Below are 26,950 nucleotides of genomic sequence, written 5' to 3' on the forward strand. Positions count from 1 at the left end.
GAGCTCCTGTTAATTTGGTTTGATTATTTTTAACACAATGGTAAATCTGAATTTGATTTTTAAGATATCTGGGGAATGAAATGGTTGGAGGCACTCAAAATATACCCACAGCATTGTTTTTGTTTGAGACTTTTTCTAAAGTTATCCCCTGCCTTGATTCAATAACTGCTCCCTGAACGGTTGATGAACAAGTTTTTAATCTGGCCAAGTGTCTTGTGGGCCCTTCCCTCTTCAGATACTGGAGTCTACGCTCAAAGAGCTCACAATTGTTAGTAGGTAAGAGTGCCCGAGTGCCTGGACACCAGGGTTTTCCCGCCATCACAGGAAGAGGGGACATTTCTGAAAGAAAGGAGAGAGGGAGGGTGCCAGGTACACTTGAACCAGGCAAATAAAATACTCTACATGTTTTCTGTGATCATTTAAATGTACTGATTTTACAATGCAAATTCAATCTGACTTACCTACAGTGAAAATCTATTCTCAATTCTACAGAGCTAAGAACTCTTTACCTTCAGAAATACCACTGCCACTATTTTTTTTTTAAAGTAACATTCCCCACTCCCCAATCCCCACTCCCCCACCCCCCCCAAAAAGGAAGGCCTCAAGTTTCCTAATCTAGTGAGTCACTATAAATCATCTCAACTGGGGTAAAGAGGGAGCAGAGGAATGGGGCTGTATTCTTACAGAAGAGACACATTAATTTAAAACCCACCTAAAAGTAGCCATTGAATTAGATCAAATTGGGTGGCACGGGCTTTTGTTGTACACTTGATCATGCAAAGACGCTTTCCAAGAACCCATCTAATACAGCGTGGTGGGAAGCAGGCTTTGAAGACACAATAACATTCTTCCAGCTTTCAGGCTAGAGCCTAAAAGCAGGAGTCATTCCTTTTTGTCTTGAGACACATTCCTCACACAGTTCAAAGGCCCGAGAATCAACAAGCCCATACACTGTCTGAAGGTTGTCCCTTGTAGGAACTTGTGAGGGACCAAAGGCTCAGGCTGCAAAATATTTTTAAAGACCTCGTTTTAGGAATGTAACCCTTTTTATTGGAATGTAGTTTCCACTCCCCAGCCCTCCTCGCCTCTAAACACACACACACACACACACACACACACACACACACACACACATACACACACGCGCGAAAAGCTTAGCAAAAGGGAAAGTTTTCATTATAATCCCAATGACTTCCAGGGTACGCTCCCAGAGAAAGTAAAATATTTTCAGAAGTAAAGTCATTACCCATTCTTTAGGGAAAAAAATGTAATATTTATATACCTTAATCTAACCAGAGGGAAGGAGATCAGCTTTGAAAGGAAGGTATTGTTAACTGCGGTTCAAAGAGTGTGCTGGAATTGGGAAGGGGGCAGAGGGCAGGCCAAGGAGGAGCTGGGGGGTGGGTGCAAGCTGTCAAGATCAGGATATAAATACACCACTCAACTAGCCCCTCAAAACACTTTAGGGATCTCCCTTCCCTCCTCCCGATGTGACATATGTTACCCAGTGTCCCAGTTTTGTTTTGTTCTCTGACCTCAGGAACGTTTAAGGCATTCGAGGCTCTGGTATAAGAAAAATGGAAATACTGCCTGGTAAGAGATCTGGGACAGGGTTGGCCTTCGGATACTGCCAACCATCAAGCATTTGCTCCCCAAGAACCAGCAACTCTGCGTTACCAAAGTCTGCGTTTGTGCTCAGGTGGGAAAATCTCTTTCAAACCGTCGAAAAGTCCTGGACTCCATTTCACCCGTTACTCTCCACCACTCCCCACTAAAAGTCTAGTTCTCTGCACAAGCTCTGCTCTGGTCCAGCTTGCCACATACGTGGGGAGAGGGTGGTGTTGGTGAAGGGGCAGAGGGAAGATGCCTGATGCCCTGTGGCTTTGGGCCCCTTTCTACTGCCCCATTTCATCGCCAAGACTGTGTGAACTGCCTGAGGACTGTTAGAAAGTGTAGTCCACAACAGCCTCTGCTACTAGAAACCTCAGGAGTCATTTTTCATGTTTTTCTTAGAGGTGAACTTCCAGCTTTCACTCATCCCATAAGAAGCCTATCTCAAGGGGGAAATCAAACTCTTAAAAAAAAAGATCTGAATCTGCACCTGGCCCCATGAACACGTGGTATAAAAATATTTGCTCCCTTTCACAAACCTGAATGATAGAACCATATTATGTACTATTTTCTCAAATCATTTCCTGTCCCCACATTTAAAGTGATTTCCCATTATTCTACTCCGTAACACCGTGTCCTTCTTCCTCATCGTACCACATTCTGCAGCAATGAAATTCCTTGTTTACGTCTTTGTTCTCTGCCTCCTACAAGCACCAGGAGGGCAGGGGCACACCTATTTCCGTCCCCAGTGCCCGGCTCACAGTATGAACTCAATAAAAGTTTGTGGAGACCTTCTAAGCTTTTGTGTTTTTCAAAGAAAAATTAGAAGGAAAAAAGCGGTAACCCTTCATACAAAGGGAATCAGGGATGTTTCACCCAAAGCTAGGCATGTTCATTATACACATTTAAGAATAACCTTATTCTAAATGTTCAACATGCAACTGAAAAATGGTCAATGATGGTGTGAACAACTGCACGTATACATACGCTCATACATTGGAGAAGTCAGAAACAATGGCTTCTCCCATCAGGAAGTAGTGTCTATTTTCCTATCCCTTGAAACTGGGCACGGCTTTGTGACTTGCTCCGGCCAATGGGAGAGTCGCAAAAGTGGTGTAAGCAGAGCACTGAAAAGTACTTGTGCACCCCTGCCCCCTCTGGCGGCGGCTGGTTGCTCACCCAAGGACTGCGCGAACTTTGGGTTAGCTTGCTCTGGTTCAACCAACAGCAGGCACCAACGGTCAGCATCATCCACCAGACAAGTAAGGGAAACCACTGTAAACCAACCAGCCCTGGGCCAACCGTCCACCAACTGCAACCACAGGAGTTTACCCAGGTGAGACAGGAACTGCCCGGCTGAACGCAGCCCAGCTCCCCAGCCCTCAGGACTGGGATCTAACAAATGACAGATATCTTAAGGCAACAGGTCTTGGGGTGGTTTCTTACAGCTCAAATGATGCGTACACCTAATGAAGGCAAATGATGCATACACCTAAGAAATTAGCTTGCTTCCTATATTAAATTCTTTAACAGCTGTTTTAAAAGTTCCTGCATGCTGTATTTCATCCCTCACTCCAGAGGATCTGGAAGAAAACCCGGTATTATTGCCTTTAGCATATTCTTATTAACAAGTCACCAAAAATGATAAAAAACATTGGTAATTACGACTTAAATGTTATCTGTTCTCGTGTTCTCGAAAGTTTCTATTTTGTAACGAGAACTGCCCCTTCCTATTCATACCGTACCTGGACCACAATCAGGAAGGACATCAGCCATAAATGTGTCTAACCATTAGGCTGCCTCTCTGGTACAAAGTAGAGATTATCTCTGTCATACACACAGTGATACACATTTCCTCGGGAGACGGAACAGATTCCACTCACTTTCTCCAAAGTTACTAGGAGAGGAAAACACGAAAGCAATTTATTGTATTATTTACATGCGATTATGATGTCTAAAGTAACCTGCTCCCAGAATTTGAAATGGTTTCCCCAATCTTTCAGACCATTCCAATAGAAAGTATTAATTCTTTTGAACTCTCACCAATAGGAGACCTGGGTGACCAGAAAGCCTTCAAAAGGATCGTTAACCTTTATAGTTAATCCTACTACACTATATTAAGAACTAGTTGTTCATTCCATTGGAGGGGGCGGGGAAATGCTGGCCAGCTACCATGCAAGTGCCCCGAGGAGAAAACAGAATAATGAAGACTTGCACTTTGAAGACTGAGACCCTTTTCCCTTCATAATCAATTTGCACAAACGCTTCAAAATTAGAAAAGCAGATCATTTCCTAACTAATGCTTTCCCTCCATCGCTGGGTTACACTAGATTATGCTTTTTATATTGCGTCCTGAAGAGTCACAAGAGGCAAGGAAAGTAAAGAGTACTTTTCTTTTTTCCTCTTAACAAAAAAGGCAGTGAGTCTCTTGCAAGAGGCATGCTCTCTGCTGTGTTCCTTCGGTGCAAAAACGGGGGATCTGAGCATGTTCTTCCATGGAAGACTTGGAGCAGTTGGGCATTTAACCAACCCCCTATTACTAAGCTTCAAAATTTATGAGCAGTTCATCTCTGGAAACATAAACAAAATCCAGCATTGATGGTGGCCTAGGGGAAGGCGACCTGGGGAGCAAGAGCGGGAGGGAAGCTTAGTTTTCACTTCATACCTTAAAAAAAAACAACAACAAAAAAATGTTTTCAACTGCTTGAAACTTAGAGCACGCGCACGAATTACCCACACCGACACTTTTTTTTTTTTTTTTTTTTTAAATAACGTGACTAGATCCGGCAAGCTATCCTAAGACTTGGTGGTCTTAAAAAAGAAATGCTTTTTTGTTCCCGTAAGAAACGACTCTAACCTTAAAAACAAATACGACTGCCCGTCACCAAAGCAGAGAGAGTGCAAGGGAACACACGGAAGAAACAGCAAGGACAAAACCTCAAAGGAGATTATACTTCCAGCCAGAAGCAGGCACAGGAACCAGAGGTCAGAGGGTTAAAGCCTGTCACTACTAAAAATAAAAACCACCCACCCGAAGGGGGGGAAAAAAGTCCTTGAATGATAGAACTTCCAAGACGGAAAGAAAAGACTTTTACAATTTCTTTTGCAGCCTCCACCTTCACCCCAGGCTTCGTAATGCGGCCCAACCTCCAGCAAGTCCTCATGAACTCTGGTCCCTGTAACACCTGGACCCCCTCTCCTGGCCGCTTCGCCTGCACAAAAGAGCCAAAGAGATCTTTCTCTTGCTTCTTGCTAATATTACGTTTGCCGGCTGAATATCCAAAAATGGGCCACTCTTCCAAATAGTTTCAACAGCCTTATAAGCTATTTAATTATGCTGGTGTTACTGCCAGCCAGGAAGGCAGGGTTAGAAGGGCTGAGAAAAGCGTAATCCTTTGAGGTAGATGGGCACATTCACCCCGTAAGGCTATGAAAAATGCTGACTTTCATGGATTTCATGTTCTGAATCTTGTTTTTTGGTTTGTTTCTTTTCCCCCAGATAAGCTGTGCTGTAAGAAGTTTGGTAATTACTTGAACTGCCTTCACCACCTCCCCCCACCCCTCCACTTTCATGGGTCCACCCCCATCGGCTTACAAGAAAATATGTGCTATTGGAACACCATCGGTGCTCAGTGGTGTATGTTGAGGAAAAGAGGGAGAGGGGCCAGCAACAAAACATGGTCTGGGGCCTGTTAGGCCGAGGGCAGATCATGTATGTTGAGTTTGGGAGGTAGGCGGCCTCTGGTCTTGCACCAAAGAAGCTAAAGTTCTTCTGATTATCTCCACAATCCCTAAAATTCAAGGGTAAGTATGATTATTTTCTGGGATCCTAATGAGCCCTTCAAATAATTTGAAAAGGGAGCAGGGAAATGATCATGAGAGAATAAAAGACGAATAACAGTTGAGGACAGAGTAACTAATGAATATTTTGCAGACCTTTAACTGTCATATTTTTATAAATGTCTTTTCTCAAATTTTTGCCCACCTCGCATGGATTGTAACTTTCCTAAAAAGAAGCATCATGACTTTTTGTGCAAAATATAATTTGTTTGCCACACTATCCACGTTCACAGAAAAAAAAAAGGGGGGGATGTCTCTTTAATCATTTCAACAAACATAACACAACTATCAATTTCTCAAGATTAAGTGATACTGTTCATTCAGCAGCATGACCTAAATATGTCAGGGCAGATCAGAGAACTCGCATCCAAGTATTTTTTGGTCAATAGAAAACAAGGGGGAAAAGTTTATGAACTTGGGTTTACCGGCATCTTCTTTACAGCCCAACCAATTAGCATCCAATGTATGTGGGTTTGGCTCAAACAGGACCAGGAGTAAATGGCAGAAGGTACACACAGAGTGGGGAACAAACAAACGAGCAAACAAGGAATGGCAAAAGGAAAACAATGAATGCTCACTCAGTAAAACATTACTCAATAAAACATTCAGGGTGGGGGTAATAAAACCACAAAATTTCCTCTCCGCTTGAAGACAGATGCAATGATCCAATTAAAATTATAGCCTGACCCACATATTCAATTCCACTGCCATCATTAATGAAAATACAGAAAGAGGGTTGAAAAAGAAAAGCAGCCTTTTCAACATCAACACATCATTTTTAAAAGCTCTATTATTCAAAGATCACTGGCTCATTGAGGAAGCACAAATACCGTTTATCCAACCAACTCTATTTTAACAAACAGATTATAGCAGAGCCTGAAGCAAGAATATTATTAAAATGGGAAATGTTCCTTTCCCCATAGATGACAGTACCTTACACCCATCTAATCTATCTTTTCCTTTTTTCTGTGAGTCAAGAACGGGCAAGATACTCCCATCTCCACCTTGCCAGACAAGAATGGAAGTAAGCAGATGATATTTCCTAGCTATCATTCAAAAAAGCTTTATGATAACTTTTTGGGGGGCAACTATTTCACTAGTTGGCAATTAGCCTACTGATATTATATCCCATACCAATACTAGAATGTGATTCTGTTAAATTAAAATTCAACGTGATTACAACTTCTAAACATGTTTCAAGAACATTTTAAGAAGAGCTTTTAGAGTCTGACGCGTAGCTACGGACTCATAAGGAAATAATAAATGAAGTATATAATTGTAGATGTGGCAAAGAGGGTTGCAGAATCTTTAGTGTGAAACTGACTTCCAACTGAATTCACAAGACACTATTTTCCTTGAATACAATTTCCAGTAACTTTGTAACATGAGGAAATAATTGAGAGAATAGCTTTCTTTACAACAAAACCTTGTAATTGTGAGGTGTCCCATTATCCTCAAGCTACCAACCCACCAAAATAAAAAAAAAAACCATTAATATACTATACAGCTAAGAAATATACATGATAGGTAGCGGAAGGATTGGAAAAGAGAACACACGAAAAAGCTAGATGACACTCAGGCTGCCAGCAAGAGAAATACGAGGCCTTCTCACACACCTAACGAGGCTGAAACAAAAAATTGTAAAAGATTTCCTATAGTCCTCACTTGCCCACTCAGGTTTCCTCTCTGATACCTCACTGAAGGATTCTGACGGTACAAATGAGAAACACTATCCATAAGCAGACCACCCACATAAGAAGGGGTGATTTCCAAGAGGAGAAACAGAATAATGTCATAGGCATCGATTGGTTAAAGCTTGACCTGTACTGTGGGGTGGGATGCTTCCAACAGTTGACCTTCGGAGGCAAGAAACTAGCAGTCGACTCGCATTCCCACACACATTTGAGTTTTCAACAAGGAAAGAGGAGGAGGAGCCCAGTTCAGTCTAGAAAAGTTTCGAAAAATTGAGACTGGTGCAGTCTGGAGGTCTTGTCTTAAGGTCTGTTAAAATCTGCTCCCCTCCAAACCAGAAAGGTTAAAATAGGTCCTGAATCAAAACTATTAAGAGTGATCCAAAAGCCAGAACAGGACGAAACAGAATATTCTCATGCACTTCATTATGACCCCATCAACAGCTTCTTCAGAAAGAATCCTCATTACAACTGACCCATTAAAGAATATCAGTTATTGTCTCCAAAATACTCCTATGTTTAGTGCTGCAAAGGAGGTCAGAATAATTTAGAACAAAACTCTCGAGTTACCGATGAGGAAATAGGTTCCGAGAAATTAAGTGACTTGCCCAAGGTCGCTTAGCTAGTGAAGGGCACAGGCTGTGTTACAACCCAAGATCTCTGGCTTCCAGGAACTGGTTTTTCCATTCCATCATTGAAGATAGCATAATGCTATTTTCCAGAAATTTTGATAACCTCCCCACCACTCCGGGGGTGGGAGGGAGGAAGCAAGGGTCAGGGGAGACATGAACTTTTGAATTGCAAGTCCTTTATTGTAGGCAATATTGAAGATAGTCTTCATTTGGGGGGGGGGGCAATCAGAGAAACGACTACAATATATAGAATTTTTTATGGATTTATTTTTTTTAACCTAAAATGCTACTTCAAGGAGAGCAGAGATTAATAAGATTGTTAGATGTTCAAAGTTTTCTGGAACAGAGAAACTCTCCCACAGCTCAGAACAGCATGAGGCATGGCATTTACATCAGGGCGGTGCTTCTTCCTTACATTTACACCTACGGAAAAAACGGCTGCCTTTGGGGCTTGTGCTGCAGTGATGCATGAGGGATGCTGGCTGGTGAGAGGGGAAGGGGAGGGTTTCTTTTATTTTCCTTTAGTTTAGAAAGGACAGATCTGAACACATTTTCCATCCCCTCAAGTAATATATCTCATATGCTGTTGGTTATGTGAGGGCCACAACACAAACCTAGCAAGCTTTAGGAAAGGTAGCCAGTCTCCCCTGATGATCTTTCCCTGGAGCTGTCACTGGTCAAAAAAACAAATCTGGTTTTGAGAGCTTAAGCAGCGTTTCCCCCAACCTCAGTACCAAACCCTACCCAGGCCCTTGCAATGAATCTCTAGATTCTCATGATTTGCAAGCTATATCCGGCGTTTTCATTTCACTGGGAGCTCCCCTGGGCCTAGAAGGGTCAGTTTTTGTTGATCTTATCTGGCTGCATGCTTTTCGAACTGCAGCCGCTCGATATATAGTGTTGACCCTAATGCAATTTCCAGCCAAATGAGTTTTTCCTGAATGATTCCCCAAACAGTGCCAGCCACAGCACTTGTACTTCCTCCTCTGTTTTTTCCCCCCTCCTCCCTCCCATTAGTAAGGGACGTAAATGTAAGAATCTTGAGCCAACCCAATCAATCCTACAACCACGTGCTCCTGGATTTCCAGACAGGAAGATGAAGGAACGTGGCGTCGTAGTAAACCGTAGTAAAGAGAGGAGGGAAACAAAATGGGGCATGTCACATGGTCATGGCCTGGATTTTTCTCAATTAAAAAAAAGAGGAAGTGTGTGTTTCCGGCCTCTGTCAGTGGGCTGGTTGGACTTTCTCATTCTTGGGATTCTGGGCTGGAGGCACGAATAAGGCTGAGAGCATAACATCCTCCGGGCTTGGGGGGGGGGGGGGTGGCGGGGGGAGAGACGCGCATTTGGCTCAGCTCCGCGGGCTCCAGAGGGAAGAGGTGGAGGGACAGAGGTAGACGACTGGCGCCCCCGATGCCCCAGCCCGCCGGCTACCGTGGAGACCCCGGACGGAGGCCCGAGCCCACCGCCCCCGCCCGACCCCCCGCTCGAGGCCCCACCCCGCGCCCGCCGCAGTACTGCCAATGCTCGCGCTGATTGGCTCTGGCGGGAGCCAATCCGCGCCCGTCCGCCCCGCCCACCCAGAGCCAGTCCGGCACCGAGGGGCCGGGGCTCAGCAGGCTCTCCCGACCACCACGCGGCCGGCGGGGCGGGGACGGGGCCAGGCAGCCCGGCGCCCCCAGGCGACCGGAGGTGGGCGGGGTGGGAGGTTTGTGAGGGCGGCCTCAGCCCCGCTGCAGATTCCCCAACCCCCGGCTCAAGGGGCTCGGAGGAGGGAGGGGAGCCAAGTGCCAAATAAATAGGGAGGAATGCAGGAAGCGGAGGTGACCCGGGAAACGGGAAAGTGCCAGAGCTGAGACGGTATGCGCCAGACAAAAAGGCCACACAGGGAGGGGAAGGGAAGGAGGGAGGAGGAGGGAGGTAGTCGTGGAGGTAGGAATCCTTGAAATCCCAAGGAAATGCAGTGAAAGAAAAGAAATGCTCCCCCCTCCCTTTTTTTTTTTGAAGGGATCCTAACAAAATGACCAAAAAAGAAAAAAAAGGGGGGGGGACCTAAAAGGGGTGGCTTGGGTCTGTGCCTTTGCCAAAGCCTGATCTATGTGCCCGAGCTGCAGTTTCAAAACTAAAAAACAAATTGAAAAACTGGGCTGCTGTGTCCTTTCTGCCTCTTTCTTGGGCTCTCAACCCACTCTGCAGAGTAGGCCACAAGGACTGCGAGATTCTGAAATGAGGCGCGCGCGCGCGCGCGCACACACACACACACACACACACACACACACACACACAACAAGACAACGCCAGAAACAGGAAACAAGAGATGGGAAACAAAGAACAGGGGAGAAGGGGATGCCGGAAAACAACTAAAAACAGAACTCCGAGGAGACACAGGTTGACAAAACCCGGTAGCTGCCATGAGGTCAATCAGAAGGAAAACCACCAGTTCTGAGCTCCTGAGCTGCCTCACAAATGTTCTCCTTTAATAGAGAAAAATACTGGAGAAGCCTCAATGTTTAATAAAACGGGGAGGGGGGGTGAGGAGGAAGCGCGCCTCATTCCTTCCCAGTTTCGGGTTTTACCTGAGCAACAGCAAGGCAGGCAAAGACAGAAATTGCCGAGGGAGTTAGGAAAAGGATGTTTTCACAAAGCACCATACTCATTCCTGGGAAAAGTTGTTTGCCAGGGGCGGGTCCGCTTTTGTGTTTCAGAGGAGAATGGACTGTCTTTAAACTCAACAGGGCAGAGGCAGGTGAGCAGAATCCACGATGGGAAGCGGGCCAAGCAGCATTCGGTGCCTCACAGAAAACACACCCGCACACACCTCTCATCTCGCCATTTACATCGTACAATACGCACTGTCGAATTTTTCTGCCATGGTGCTGTGAAAGCATGGTGTGCTGCTACTCCCAGATTATTAGGGATATGACTATATGCGTGTTCCAAAATATTATACTCTCCCTAAGAAAGCTCAGAAGATCGTTTGGCTTTGGTTGGTTGGTTTTTAAGGTACCCTCCACGTAAAGGGGATTGCATTTTAAAGCCCCTTGAAAAGATGAAAACTCTATTTGGTCATCAGTTTCTTTTAGAGCAAATATTATTTCTTCTACTCTACATAAAAAGAGACCGGTTCGACCGAAGAAAGGAGGTGAGGAGAATTTCTTCTTTCCTGTCCTCTTTCATCTCCCCTCTGGCCACAATGTTGGTTCTGCTGGGTTTTTTTCTTTTTTCCTTCAAACTCTCATTACTTTATAAATGAAACACTTTGCAGCATAAATGGTTAAAGGATTAGAGGGGTTTTCCCCTAAGCATTTTTTTTTATCATTTAAAAATAACCAAAGTTTTTAACTGATGTTGATATATACAATTAAATCTCTCGTCTAGTGACTCATGAAAATAAAGGTTAAATACTGATCAAATAATGCTTTGTGTAATATATCCTCTAAAATCTTAGTCGGAATGTTTTTATATCTATGTCTTGTTCTAGAAAACAGAGAAGGATAGGGGTCAAATATTAGAGGCTGTTAGAATCAAGGAGACTGAGGCCACATGATAAGCAAATACCTATGAATAGAAACCTAATGCACAATTTCTTATGAATGGACACACATTACGAAGAATAATGCTTTTAAAAGCTCATTCTGTGAAGCATATATCAAAAAGACTATCACAAGATAATCAGTTCGTCAGAATAAAGTGTTTCCAAATGCTGGAAACTTCTACATTGCCAACTCATCACATTATTTGCAAACTGCACTCCTCTCTTCTTCCCACAATTATGACCACCAGAAAACAGGCTCAACGGAATGAAGGACAGGCTGATTTCCTATTACAAATGTTTTTCATTTTCAGTAGAGCCTTAGCCACAGAAGACGTAACAGGCTAAGTTTCCACATTTACTGAGGTGTCTACTCTTGCCTTTAAAGACCAACCAGAAATGCCCCCCAAACGAAGGGGCTTTAACATTCAATGCAAAATCAAACCAGACCCCTGCGCTCCCCTAGCTCAATACTTTCTCTTCCACACACAAAAAAATGTTAAGTAATTTTACAGAAGATGTGCGGTAGTCCTCAAATGATCTGGGTGATGTCTCCCTGAGGCCTTTGCAAGAACAGACAACGGTAAGGCAGACACGCTGGGGTGAATTTCCATAACTCTTAACTAATAATGGGTCTCAGACACCAGCAGACTTCACTGCATACCCTGTATGAAAACAGCCATGCCTGTGAGGTGGTGGGTCGGTGTGTGAATAATATTTCACAAATCCTGGTTCGGGAACAAAAAGAGAATGTCACCCATAATGACTTTCTACAGAGAGTCACAAACAGGCAAGTATGTCTCTCTAAATATGTAAGCCTGAATAAGCTCTTCCTCCTGAATCGTTTTAGGGCAGCAGGAATAAAAATTGATGTTTCCACTGCTATTTATGTTGCTTTGGTATTGTGAAATCACAGAACTAAAGGACACGGAGCAACTTGATAAGATCACCCTGAAGAGCTCCAAGAAACTATCTCAAGTGGAGGGTTTGGTTTAGACCCTGTATTAACCAGTATTTTTTCGTCTGTTCCTTCTAGGGACTGACCTAAATATACAGTCAAAAGAAAACTTCAATAAAGAGAACAAGGTTCTTATATAGGGACTTCACAAGCCTCAGCACTGGTGTAGGGTATATATTTTTGAAAATCATACGGTTAAGTATTTCACTTGGGAACCTCAAATGAAAAAGGCCTCCTGGGCCGCTGTTCCAACAGGTTTATTTGACCACCAGCCAAGTGTCATGGGGGGGGGGGGGCGGGGGAGGGGGGGAGAGTACACCTTGTGTGCCCTAACCTCTCCCATCCTGGGAATGCATCCCCTAAGGAAGCAGTGGGAAGGAGAGGAAAAGGGGCCTAGGCAAAGAGGAAGAGAATTCCAGCACAGGGTTCAAAGCGGTTTTGTCTTCTGACTTTGTCACCATGAAACGCACCTGCTGTGATGTCCAGTCGAGCTACTGGAGGTCCTCTGGCTGCTTCTGGAAACTGATGCTGGCATAGGCGCTTAAATCCTCGCTGGAGCGGCGGGTGGAGCTGCCCTCGCTGCTGCCCAGAGGCTGATGAGGGGGCGGGGGAGGGGGCGGCTGTGGTTGAGGGGGGCGCTCCTGAGGGCGCTGTTTGAAGTCCTTGACCAAATCCAGGTCTATGTAGTTAAGCCCGTTCTCCAAACCCCCGGCGGCCCCGCACACTTGGGCCAGCTCCTTGGGGGCTCCCCCGAGCTCCCCAGGCCTCAGCCACACGTTCTCGAAGGAAGCAGAACTGTGGCGTTTCACCTCCTCGGCGCTGCCGTTGCCACCACCGCTGCCCCCTCCTGCAGCGCCCCCTCCGAAGGGCACCGTGTTGCCCGCCCGGGTGGCACTGGGTGTCGAGGAGAAGGTCTCAGAGCTGTGCCGCCTCCGGCACCCTTGCGGGTCCGCACGGATCACTTTGGCACTCTGGTTCCGGTTGGGGCTGAGGTTCACCCTGGTGAAGGCGCTCATGCCTCCGGGTCCCTGCGGGCCCCCCAGCAGGGAAGAGCGGGCCACCAGCTCCCCTGCTTTTTGAGGTGCAGTGGGGGAAGCCGAGGCCGCCGAGGATGAGGAGGGAGCGGCGGCCGTGGCCCCCGGAAGGCTCGCCTCCTCCGCAACGAGGCCTGTCCGCATGTCAGCATAGCTGATGGGGGCAACTGGTGAGGTGTCCACATAGCTCTGACCAGGACAGCCCATCTGCATGGTCATGTAGTGACCGCGGCTGCTGGGCACGGCCCGGGTGGGCCTGCACACGCTGGCCGCCCCAGGAGGTGTGGGGCCCACTCTGCCTGGCTGGTCCCCGGCACCCTCCTGCCAGGTGGCCCTCCTGCCTGGCCCCAGGTCCATGTTCATGTACTCTTCAGTGCCAGTCTCTTCCTCCCTGGGGGCTGGCTGGAGCTGGGATGGGCACCTGACAGAAGGCGAGCCGCGGGAAGCCACGGGACCAGATAAGTAGCCCGGCTGATCCCCCCCAAACTCAATATTCACATATTCCCCTGGGCTCTTGGGCTCCGGAGGGTGCAGCAGCGGGGGCTGTGGCTGCTGCTCTCGGACCCGAGGTAAGGTGCTGGCCTTGGGATCCCCCAGGGACAGCCTCGTGGGCCGAGCCAGGCGGCTGTTGGTCTGGGCAGCTGTGTCCACCTTTCGAGGCAGATGGGGCTGCAGGACCTGATGGTGGATGTGCGGGAGGCCAGAATCGGGCCTGACCCCACAGTACCCGCCGCCCAGGCTGTCGCTGCTGGTAGAGGAGGAGGAATCTTCTGCGGTGGTGGCATAGAGAAGGCGACCAGAGCTGGAGGAAAGGCGGAGGTGCTGGTGCCGGGCACTCTCCTCCAGCTCCCCGGGGCGCTGGGTGTGCTTAAAGGACCTTGGCAACGAGTAGTAGGAGAGGACTGGCTTGTGCTGGGGGTCCTCCTGGCCATAGTAGCAGTCGGAGGGGCTGCTGGTATTGGAGTCCCCCACCGGCGACATATTTATGTAGTCACCAGTACAAGACAAGAGCTTGCCGCCACCACTCTCTACGGGGAGTTTGGGATGTGGCAGAGCGTGAGGGTGGTGGCCCCCGACCCCGTTGGTCCACAGCTTCCCGTAGCTGCTCCCAGAGGGGGCGGCGCCGCTGCCGCTGCTGCTGGGCCCACCTCCGATGTCAGGAGAGCAGCTGCCGCTAGGGGACATCATCATGTAGCCATTGGGATCCACCCTCTGGGGATGGCGCCTGATGGGGTTGATGATCTGCTGTGGCGCAGACACGCTCTTGGGGCTCATGGGCATGTAGTCCCCGCTGCCCTTGCGGCTGCTGGGCACTGGGGCCACTCCTGGGGACATGGGCATGTAGCCATCATCAGTGTGGAGAGAGGAGGTGTCTGGGCGGTGGTGGCCCCGGTGCACCTCCAGACCCTCCTCGGGGTAGGAGTGGGTGGGCACGAAGGCGGAGTGCCGGTAGCCGGGCAGGCGGCCTCCGCTGCCACCTCCTGGCGGGTAGGCAGGCATCATCTCCGTGTACTCCTCAATGGAAGCCACCGAGGACTGCGATGGGGTCTTCTGGTGGGAAATGGTAGGGGACGTGCCGGCCGAGTGAGTCCGCTTTCGGAACCGATTATCCAGATCGGCTGCACTAGCTCCTTCATCCCCGGCCAGGGCTGGGCTGGTGCCCAGGCCGGCCCCGGCGACGTAGCGGTGACCATTGCCACCCCGAGGCAAAATGTAGTGACCATTGGGGGCGGTGAGGGTGGAGGATCCTTTGCCTCCCATGCAGATGTAGTTGCTCAGCTCCTCCTCCCCGCGGGCCGGTGGGGTGTGGCCCAGGGAATCCGGGGTGACACTGCGGAAGGAACTTCGGAAATCGCAAGGACTGGAGCCGTACTCGTCCGAGGAGATGAAACCGCCATCGCTGGGGGAACCGGACACAGAAGCACTAGAGCGCCGGGGGAAGAGGCAGTCCGAGGTGGAGCCGTGGCCACTGGTGCTGCTGGACGACAGACTGACCGGGCTGGTGGCAGAAGGCGAGCAGCGGGACGAAGGCATGGGGATGGAGCGGCTGTGGTTGAGAGGCGGGTGCAGCCGGGAGCTGCCGCGATGCCGGTGCGCGTGCGTCCTGTTGGTGCTAGGACTCACGGGGCTGCCGTCCACCGAGGCCGGGCGGGACATGGTGCCCTCGCCGTCGCTGGACGCGCGCACGCGGAAGGAGCCCTGCTTCCCGCCCACCATGCTGGCCGGAGAGGTGGCGGTGATGCTCTCGGTGCGAGAGCGGCGGGTCAGCCCCACCTGGCTGGGTGGCGGGTTGTTGAGGTGGTGCCTGCGCAGCGGGACGCTGATGGGGTTGGAGCAGTTGGAAGAGGACTGGCTCTTACTTCGAGGACGGAACTCGTCGCTCATGGCCCGCATGGCCTCCAGGATTGTCTCGTGCATGTTCTGGGCCACCACAGAGTCATCCACCTGCATCCAGAACTCCCCAGGTCCCGTCACCGCGGAACGGCCCACTTCGATGAAGAAGAAGTTCTCGGAGTGGCCGCAGCGTCTGATGTTCATCAGCTGCAGCACCACGGCCGCCGCCTCCGAGTTCAGCTTCACGAAGCTGATGGTCTTGCTGGTCAGGCAGAGACGGTAGATGCCAATCAGGTTCTTTGTCTGACCCAGGCCCTTGGGTTTCAGGATCACCTGCCAGACCTCCTTGAACGCAGGTCCTGGGGGCACATCCCCGTAGCTCAAGTCCTCCCCAGCCTCGCCGAGGCCCGAGCTGCCACTGCAGCTGCCCCCGCCGCCTCCTGCCCCGGGGGCCGCGGCCCCGTCGTGGTGGCTCTTGGCCCGGTTGTGCAGCTGCAGGAGGGCCTGGTACCAGCTGTCCTGCTCCGCCTCGCTGTCCGCCGCGATGGCAAAGTGCTCGTCCCGGGTGTAGAGGGCCACCAGGTGCTTGTTCTTGGAGTCCGCCCGCTTGTTGATGTTGAAGCAGCTCTCCAGGGGGATCGAGCGTTTGGGGGCGCTCGACTTGTGCCGCCACTTCTTCTCGTTCTCGTAGTACTCGAGGCGCGCCGGGCCCCCCGCCTCGCTGGCCGCCCGCAGCACGAAGAAGCGCTTGTGCATGCTCTTGGGTTTGCGCAGGTAGCCCACCTTGCGCACGTCCGAGAAGCCTTCGGTCTCCGGAGGGCTCGCCATGCTGCCGCCGCCACCGCCGCCGCCGCCGCCGCCGCCGCCGCCGCCGAGGAGAGGGAGGCGCCGAAAAACAACCGGGTGGGGGGCGGAGGCTCCTCGCCGCGGCCCCGCACATGCAAACAGGGCTGGAGGCGGCAGAACCCCCGACTCCAAACACCACGCCGCCGCCCGCGCCGGGGAGGGGCAGCCGAAGGGGGACGCAGCGGCTGCGCCAAGGAGGTGGCCCCGGCCGGAGTTTACGGGCGTTTCATGCCCTGGGGGGGAGGCAGTGCGTCCGGCGCTAGTGCAGCCCGGATCCTCCGAGAGCCAAGTCTCCTCGCAGCCGCCGCGGCCGGGAAGGAGCGAAGATGCATCTCTCGCCGCCCGGGCTGGAGTCTGGCGCAGGCGGGCGGCGGCGGCGGCCAGGGGTCCCCGCGTTGCCCCTCCAGGCGCGCGCGCCTTCCCTCCTGAGTTCCCCTCTGGAAGTAGCGATTCCCGAGGCAAATTAAATATCCTTGGGCAGGGGGAGGCGAGCTGCCAAGTCCCAACGTTGCACGGGGTTCTCCCTCCTCCTCCTCCTCCTCCTCCTTCGCCTCCTCCTCCGCCTCCTCCCACCCCCCAACCGCCCCGCCGCCACCAGCCGCCCAAATACCAGCTCAATCGCAGAGACCGCGGCGCTGCGGCTGTTGCTGCTGCTGCTGCCACCCGCGGACGGGTCCGCTGCAGCCCCCATTCGGGCCCATCTCGGCGGACGGAGAAAGTGCCTTTTCCACGCGAAACGCTACTAGGCGGCCGAGGGAGCTGGGGACGCGCCGGAGGGACAGGCTCATCCCTGCCCCTCGCTCCAGTCGGCAGGGGAGGAGGGGAGGGGACGAGGGCGGGAGGCAAAGGGGGAGGTTTGGGAAGGAGTCGGGGAAGACGCCTCTTCCCCGGGAGGCGCTGCCTCTGCAGTTACTTCTCCCCTCCTCCCTCCTCCTCCTCCTCGGAGAGTTGCCGAGAGCCCCAACCAAAACAAGCGGCGGCGTCTGGCTCTGCGCGCCGGCCCCCGCCGACCGCGCCGCCGTCTCACTCGGAGGAGAAAAACACGTGACGGAGCCTCCGCGCTCCGCAGCCCGGCCGCCGCCGCCGCCGCCGCCGCCGCCGCCGGGAGGCTCCCGCCCGGGTCTCTACATTCCCGGCCGAGCCCGCCCCGCGCCCGCCCCTCTCCGCCCCCCGGCAGTGCCGCAGCGGCGCCCGCGCTGGGCCCCGGCGCAGCGCTCGGGCAGCGCCCCTGCGCGGCCGCCCGCCCCGGCGCAGAGCCGTCCTCCCCGCGTGCCACCCAGGGCGCCCCCGGCCCGCAGGAATCCCCGCCGAGGGTGCGGGCGGGTGTGTTTGGGTGGCTACCCGAAAGCACGAGGGGAGTCTGGGAAAACGGCGGCGGGGGGGCGAGCTCGGGAAGACGCAGGAGTGAGGGTGGGGGGCGGCGGGGGGGGGGGGGGACTGCGGCTACGGGGCCCTGAGTGGGAGGACCCAGGGAGGAGGGGGCGCCGGAGCTGGGCTAGATCTTACCTAACAGGTAAGATCGACCCCTCGAGAGGGTGGCTTCTGGTCAAGCCTCTTTCCTCCAGAAAATAGAGAAGCCAGACTTCAGTTTCACAGTGATAGGCCACGGTGAGGAAATCTGTATTTTTATAAGGTCTTCTAAGGGACTTCTGGGCCGGCCTTCCACCTTGGAATCCCCGAAACCACTGCAGGGAGAGGTACCTCGAAGGGACAGAGGGACGCCCAAGGGCATTTACTGGGGGATTCTGGTCACTCCAAATGAGAAGAGGGATCCGGGTAGGGTGTTCGAAACCCAGCGCTGTGGGGTTACTGCTGAGGAACTGGGGGAGAAAAATGTAAATATCACGGCTTCCCCCTACCTCCTTCCTAGCGAGGGGGCGGGGATTCACGGGGGTGAAGTCTGGGCGAGAAAACGAAGACGTCCTTTATCATATTCCGAAATGTGTCTGTGTTTTAAAAAGGAGGTTAGGGACCTACAGAGGGTTCATAAGGCCCAAACCCTACTGTGTAAATATGGGCTTAAGTGTTTGTTTCACGCACGGTATCCATCCACACCCATTGAACCACCCCATAAAATTTTTACCCTTGACCACAAGGATAATCGGGAGAAAACAAGGATCCTGCCAGCTCAACGCTACGGGGAAAATGGGTACTTCATGAGTAGAAGAGGTCAGCATCCTGGATCTGCTTGCGTAGTCTTACAGTTATCTTGGGGTCTCCGTCTCTCCACATGCCAACGCTCCCCAAAGTTGTTTGTGTGAGCTGACCTATGAACAAGCAGTTTGTCCCTTGCTCGCCCGGCTGGCATTGAGAACCCTACAAAGATGACGTTTGTCATTCAGGGTAACGCTGTCTTAATTATCCACCCCGTTCCTGGCCAGTGTGGGGTTTCCGCCCCCTCTCCACGCCGGAGACCCTCCTCTGCCTCCAGCTCGCAGACACTGCGGGATGCTCGCGGGGAAACGCAGCAGTGCAAGCGCTGGGCATGCTCAATGGCCCGGCCGGCTGGGCCGCGGCGGAGCGCGCCTGGGCCTAGAGCTGGGGTGAGGGGCGGGGGCTGTTTCCAGGGGAAGCCTGCTGATTGGTAGGGCTGCCTGTCTTTCAAGCCTTGCATAGCAGGAGGGGAGGTGGGGACAGAGGGTGAGGGTACCAAGGTAGGTTGCAAAGCGTAGTAAGAGAGAGAGAAAGAGAGAGAGAGAACCATAGGCGCCATTCAGTGGCGTAAGGTATGTAAGTTGGGGGACCCGGCATCTGCGGAAGCCTGGGAGCTTCTCATTTCTCCTCGTACCTTCACGTTCCCTGCCATCATGCAGGCTCATCTAAACCTGGTTAATCTGTAATTTGTGTACACACTGTTGAATTGAAAGCCCGCCCTTCTCTCCCTCTGACAGCTTGGTGATGAGGGCACACGTGCCCACTACAGCAAAGCTATAAATAGCAGATATTTGGTAATGAGGCTGCAGCGACGGGGACCGGGATTCTGGGGGCACAGCTTGCTTCCTGGGGAACAGGGAAGGGGGGTGCGGAGCAGGGAAGCCTGAAGTTCATAGCAAAGTGTAATTGTGTGGGCTTTTACCCTTGGCAAGAAAAAAGTGAGACGAAAGGGTTATTCGTTAGTAACATAATCTAAGGCCAAAGGGCTTTTTGCAAGTTTGATGGTTAGCGCGGGGTGGGACTGGAGGGTATTTATCATTTTGTAGGAAAATCATCCAAATCCATAGAATTTTACTTTTCAAATGATCCTCTTCCTTTCCCCACCTCCCTTCCCCCCAAAAGCTAAATAAAGGAAATACGCCTTTGTGGAAAACAAAATACTCTTTCCTAAAAGGAGGAGAAAGCCAGAAGATCAATTTAATTGCAAATAAATATTCTGCCCTAATCTTCACAGAGAGGTTTGATTTTAATCATATGAAACAAATTATTACATAATAATATAAAAGCTTTTTGTCTTAGTGAGAAATGAATTCTGCCTTAAAAATTGAATTTCAGTGGCTAAAACTTCTATGAAAATCATGACATAAGCCAGATTGCTGCGACAAATTCCGTTCAGACCAGCAGGTTTCAGGTGGAAGGTTACTGCTGATCACGGGCTGTTATTGCCATTTCTTCCTATTTGCTGATGTTTTTTTACTACCAACGTTTAAAATGGTTAATATTTATTATAATTGTACTATAGTAAGTTCATTTGTTCTTCACATTTTTTTTTATTAATGGGTTGAGATTACTCTGGAAATGCACATTTGGTTCATATAAGATACAGAATAGAAAGAGGTGCTTTTGCGGAATCTAAGTAATTTGGAGCAGGTACAAGTATTATTTTGTCACCGTACGTGCTAAATTAGTCTTGTGGCGTACTGTAATGAAATAACACTGGATGAAAAATTCAGCTCTAGCTGAAAATTCACAGAAACCAAAAAGCAAACCTATTACCAAATATGTTGCTCAATGCTGCCATCTATAGGATAGTTAGAGATGAGTTGTGTGGTAGACTAGAGTGCATTTTAAAACTAAGAGCTGAAATGGTTCATCTAAACACGGGAACAGTTGTGTTGATATTCACAAATGCAGTGATGATTCCAGGAGCTAAAACTTCACATGCCATGGATGCACTATTGGGCAATATGTCTACACTTAGCTTGAAATGAAAATATTGGTCTATGTGTAATGCTATCAGGGACATCGTAAAAACTTCGTAAATTATTACCTATGTCCCTAACGTGATCTCTAAGTATAAACTTATTTTGGTTATGAATTAATCTGCTATAAATTAAACATTTTATATATTGTCAACATAGAGAAGTATAAGTCAGTGTCAGAAATAACAGAAATTAGATTTGAATGGGCTGAAACTACAACTAACTGACAATTAGAAAGCATTTAGTATTTCCTATATCAGAACATGTTCTGCTTAAGAGAAATAGCTCACAGGGATGCCTGGGTGGCTCAGTCGGTTAAGGGTCCAGCCTCGGATCAGGTCATGATCTTGCCATCCTTGAATTCCAGCCAGCGTTGGGCTCTGTGCTGACAGCTCAGAGCCTGGAGCCTACTTTACATTCTGTGTCTCCTTCTCTCTCTGTACCTCTCCTCTCTCTCTCTCTCTCTCTCTCTCTCTCTCTCTCAAAAGTAAATAAGCATTAAATTTTTAAAAAAAAAAAGAGAAATAGCTCACAACTGGAGGAGCTGTTTAAATAGTCATCTCTAAAATTTTGGCCGTTTAGAATAATGCTTGAAGGAAAATAAAAACTTGCAGATTTTCTCATTTTAATATCTATTTTTAAGATAGCTTAATAGTAAATATTTGAATACCTTCTCTTCAAGGCAGTATAAACTATATAAAAGAGCTTCTTACAGCTTTGATGGGATAATAAGAGATACAAGATAATGACGAGTGATACCTAAAGTCCTATGTACATATGTTAAATGTCGAATAAGAAGTATTTACTTAGAGCAGATGGAGACCATGGTAGATGAAATATCTAAAGAAATCTTTGTGAAGGAGAGAAGCCTTAAGCTTGAACTTGAAGGGTGGCTATCACTCAGGTAAGTGATAGGCATTTTTTTTTTTTTCTGTTCAGGTGCTAGGGTCACCTCTTTGGTCAGGCATTAAGCAGGGCGCTGAAGATTTAGATTCCTGAGATATGATCCTGCCCACAGAAAGCTTACAGTGAAGGTGGGGGACGAATTAATACAATTCCAGAGCACTGTGATCTCGTGAAAAAGTAGGCACAGGGCAAACAATATCCCATGTCAGCCTATTGGCCTCTGATTTAAAAGTCATCAATCACAAATGGTATGATTTGGGAGCCTGGAGATGCCCCTCCCCTTAATAACCTTGTTCTCGTGATTAAAATCTCTCATCCTTTCAGATTAAAAAAAAATGTGAGGTAGGGAAATTGAAAGTGAGCTGGAAAGTGACATTTGGCTCGAGAATCTGCAAGATCAATGCTTCTCAAATCTGATGGTGTTTGTAAAGTGCAGGTTCTGATTCAGAAGGTCTAGGGCAGGCTGATGTCCTACATTTTTGACATACTCCCAGTGACACCATTTCTGCCGGGTCCATGCGGGCACCATCTTCTCTGTGACACAGTTTCAGATGACTGACGATTGGCCGAAAGGCACAACAATATGCTGCTGTGAAAGGCAAGTACTTGCATTTCAGTCTTATATACATTCCAAGAGAACAACAGCAATGAAAATTCTACTTAACTGAGGCATTACTGCGTTGGAGCTTCTCTCTTTTCATTCACAGGTATCAAATCTTTCAGACAAGTGTGAAGAATTATTCTGTCTCTTAAAAAACATTTGTGTGAGTGTTTTCCAAGGTGTGATTAAAAATGTAGAGTTCCGGCTACATCCAAGTCCTACTGAACCAGAATGTCACAGAGAACACTAGACCCCCACCATCTGCATTTTTAAGTAGCCGCTATTATGATAGGAAAAGAGAGGATAAAATAGGCAGAGAGGGAAAGGATAGGACCTGAGGTCACTGGGTGGAGAAAAACACGTATTTTGGAACAATGCTGGGAGTGTCTGATCCCAGCAAACCCCCTCCGGTGAAAGGTTCCTCTTAAGAATGTAACAGAACCCCTACTCCCCTTCAAGTTTTCCTCAGGAATTTGATGAAAGACCTAAGAGTGGCCATAGGCCACCCCTCTTACCATGGAAACAAGCCATTCCGGAACGGGCAACCCAGCCCTAGAGCTATCAAGCCAATAAGTGTAGAACCTGAGAAGGAACAGGGGGGAAGGGGAGGGGCTGGGCTGCCCAGAATTTTCTAAAACAAGGACCCTTGCTTATAGTCCTCGGGCATTCGCTTTCCGATGTCCTCCCCCTGCAAAGAGAGCTTTCCTACTATTCTTCCTTTCTAATCTTATACTCTAATAAACCTCTGCCTGCTGCTCATGCTGTGTCTGCAGCAAAACAATGAATTCCGGGTATTAAGGTAAAAATCCTGCAACATTCTGAGCTGCTACTTTTTTAAGTGGCATTCTAAAAGATTCTTATTTACACTAAAACTTAAGAATCATTGGCTTAGGCCCAAAGGGGAATGTTTCATTAAATACCTTGGGAATAGGTAAATGCACAGCCTTAACCAGGAAGCAAAGGGCTCTACCTGCGGGCTATTTACAACCGTTGGGTGAAACAGAGACTTCTCAGACCTGATAAGTCTCTGAGTCTTGGGGAATAATCAGTTACAGGCAGTCAGCCAGTAAGGATCCAGTTCTGCTCTAGTCTTGATTTCATTCCCCATCAATCCCAGAGAACTCAGAGAAGATAACTAACTGAGAACTCACACAGGATTTCAGACAGGCATTAACACCCTCAACAGACAATCTCAAACCTTTTGCTGTTTGGGGTATCAACAAAACATCAAATAAACAGATGACTGAGGTTGGAGGGGAGGGAGCAGGTGAGAACTCTATGCCATGCTTTAATTTTTCCATTTCACAACTTTTACTGATTGGTGATTTTTTTAGGTTGATTCCCCATGACTGACACACTCATCTAAAGGACTTGCTTTTTCTTTTTAAAAACGTAAAAAATTTAAAAATGTTTTGGTGTGGTGCACTCCGTCTAAAATTCGATAACCAAAAAATGTCTTCAAAATAATTCTACTTGTTTCCAAAAAAATGTTTAATATTTATTTATTTTTGAGAGAGGGAGACAAAATGCAAGCGGGGAAGGGACACAGACAGCCAGAGGCAGAATCCAAAGCAGGTTCTAGACTCTGAGCTGTCAGCACAGATCCCAATGCAGGGCTCCAACCCACAAACTGTGAGATCATGACCTGAGCTGAAGTCTGACACTTAACCGACTGAGCCACCCAGGTGGCCCAACTTTACTTGTTTTTTAATAAGAATTTTAGTAATGACAAATTTGCAGTACTTTTTATTCAGTAGTCAGGGCCTGGAAGTAAAATATGTTGGTTTTTCTAACAAAGAATCCCTGGTCACCCACGGCCCTCATTTTTCTCCCACCAACCCCCCCTTAATGGCAGGGTTAATAATCATAACTTTTGTTTCTTTCCCCCTCCTCCTCCCCCTCCCCTCCCCCTCCCCCTTCCCTCCTCCTCCTCTCTTTCTCCTCCTCCTCCTCCTCCTCCTCCTCCTCCTCCCGTCATAGTCGTCTTCTTCTTCTTCTTCTTCTTCTTCTTCTTCTTCTTCTTCTTCTTCGTGTAATTCTTCCTCAAACTAGGGCTTATGATTTTAAGGCTCTTTATTTAAAAACAAACAAAGAAAAAACCTACAAAAAATGCACAACTGATTAGAAGCTTAGGAATATTTACTATGTGTGGATTAGGAAGATATGAATTAATTTGAACTCAAGACATTCATAATCACATCAATGACCGTGGTATTGTCTGGTATGGCTCTACATGTGGGCAGAAGGTCATCCGCATCAGAATCACCTGGGTACTTGTTACATGTGCAGCCTTTTTCTATCCCACCCCTGACTCCTGGATCAGATGCTCTCTAATTTAATGTGCACTTCCCCCACTGAGTTTCATGTGTGCTAAGACTTGCAAACCACTCCGTATCTTATGTCTAAACCCACATATTTTAAATGAAAATATCATGCAATACATAAGGACTGACCTTTGGTCAGTAGTTTTATTCTGAAATACTCTACTGCAGTGACTTAAAACGTTTTGAACATGACCCGCAGTAAAAATACATTTTACAAACACATCGTATATCAAGCCCTGTACATATCTACATACACAACTGAAACATGGTCTACCCTTATTCCCTGCGATGCACTTGGATCTTTTTACTCATCTTTCTCTCTTTTCTCATGCTCTTTTAATGCTTGCTAAGAGCCACTAAATTAATTTCCAAGCACATTAACATGTCATGATCTGCAGTTTGCCTCACTATAGGAGTATTTCTGAATTCAAAAGCAAAACAACCACACCTCTAGTTTCTCGGTTGTGCTCACCATAAAACCTCCCAAGGACAAAAGCACATCACACTTCCAGTGGATTCTAGTTCATTTAAATTATACGATTCTTAGTACCAACCAAATGATTTTTCCACTGAAGCCAATCTGTACCTGCCAAGTAATGAAGTCTGCTACACTTAAATTTTCCATGTATCTTAACAATGGAAATGTAAATACAGGTGAAAGACAAATTAAGAACATAATGTAATTCAATTACTATTTTCTTAAAGATAATAGACATTTATTATCATTTCTCAATTTTATTCTATTGTATTGTTAACGTCATTTCCCTTGCAAGATGTATAAAGTATTTGAGGTGAAGTAGACATAAATGCACATAAAATAGATTCATATAAACTTATCTTTAATTTTGCACCAGTTTTGGATTGAGGTTACATAAGAAAGGGACTGCCCTTTATTGTAAAGGAGACACATTTAAAAATGAATTACGTATTAGTAATGCAAATTAGTTTTATTGACATTGGTTTCATTAAACTAGTTAAAATATTAAATGCTCTTTTGTACTTCCCAATTTACCAAACATAAACACCTCTGAGTACTAGGAAATTAAGTTTTTAAGGGCTATTTCTCATTCATTCAACAAATATTTATTGAGCATTGACTGTTTGTCAGTCACTATTTCAAGTGCTTGAGATACGTACAGCACAAGGTGGCCAGGTACCTGCCTTCACAGAGCTTACATTCTAGTAAGGGAAGACACATGGTGAGAAAACTAAGCATCTTTTTAAAAATATATATATTTATTATTTTAGGGTGCCTGAGTGGCTCAGTTGGTAAAGCATCTGACCTCGACTTCGGCTTGGATCATGATCTCTCGGTGCATGGGTTTGGGCCCCACATAAGGCTCTCTGCTGTCAGCGGTGAGCTGCTTCAGATCCTGTCTCCCTCTCTCTCTGTGTCTCCCCGGCTTGTTGTCTCTCTCAGTCTCTCAAAAATAAACATTTAAAAAATATTATTTTTATTTTTGAGAGGGAGAGCAAGTGTGCAAGCAGGGTAGGGGCAGAGAGAGAGGGAGACGGAGGGTCCAAAGCAGGACCTGCGGTGTCAGCACAGAGCCCCACATGGGGCTCTATGTGGGGGCTTGAACTCCCTAATGGAGAGATCACGGCCTGAGCCGAAGTCCATCACTTAACCAACTGAGCCATCAAGTTGGCGCCCCAAGACAAGGCATCTTAAATGATTAAAATATCTAGTATGTTAGAAGTTGATAAGTGCTATGGAAGAAAAAAATTAAATCAAGATTAGGAGGTTTGGGAATGTTGGCAGTAGCAGAGGCTTGCAGTGATAAGTAGATGGTCCAGGTTTAAGTCTCCTTCAAGAAGGTGACATTGAGACCCAAAGGAGGTGAGCTAATAGCCAACTGAAAAATGTGAAGAGTGTTCCATGCTGAAGAAATAGACAGGGCAAAGGGCCCAAGTTAGGAAACTGCTTGGCACGTTAAAGGAATGGTGAAGAAGGAAGCGTACCTGAAGCAGAGTTGGGAAGGGGAGAATAGGAAGCAGAGAGATTCGAGAGAGAACAGTGCCTGAAACCATAAAGGATCATGTGGTGGAGATCCGTTTGGCAGTGGAGAGGGGAGGAAGTGGTCAAATTCTGAATATTTTTTTGAACGTGGAGTCAGCAGGATTTGTAGGTGGTTTGGATGTGACATGAGAGAAAAAGGGCATTTTTATCTGCGCAACCAGAAAGGTAAAGTTTCCAACAACTGAGACAGTGTCCGTTTTCTATTACTGGGTTAACAAACCGCTCCAAAGGAAGTGTCTTAAAGTGTTAACCATTTTGTTATGCTCTAAGATTCTATGGATCAGGAATTCAGTCAGGTGACTGTGAGGATGGTGTGTCCCTATTCCATGATGCCCAGGACCCTTCCTGGGATGGCATGAATAGCTAGGGGCAACTTGAATGACTGGAGTCTGGAATCATCTGGAAACTTCTTCATTCATACATCTGGCACCTGGGCTGGGATGACTGAAAGGCTGGGTCTCTCAGAACACTTATACTTGCTCTCT

The 26,950-nt window shown here is 48.3% G+C and overlaps 1 protein-coding gene across 1 annotated transcript in view; it reads right to left on the reverse strand.

Moving 5' to 3' along the window:
• The window catches only part of IRS1 (insulin receptor substrate 1), a 62,402-nt gene extending 45,407 nt beyond the window's left edge, over positions 1-16,995 (reverse strand). Inside the window, exon 1 of the mRNA XM_003991219.4 lies at positions 12,735-16,995. Coding sequence (XP_003991268.2) covers positions 12,756-16,460 — 3,705 coding nt within the window. The 5' untranslated portion in view covers positions 16,461-16,995 and the 3' untranslated portion in view covers positions 12,735-12,755. The remainder of the gene's footprint in view (positions 1-12,734) is intronic.
• Between the last annotated feature and the right edge of the window lie 9,955 nt (positions 16,996-26,950).

The sequence above is a fragment of the Felis catus genome, chromosome C1 (genome assembly GCF_018350175.1).
Source record: "Felis catus isolate Fca126 chromosome C1, F.catus_Fca126_mat1.0, whole genome shotgun sequence".
In the NCBI taxonomy this organism is placed as follows: domain Eukaryota; kingdom Metazoa; phylum Chordata; class Mammalia; order Carnivora; family Felidae; genus Felis; species Felis catus.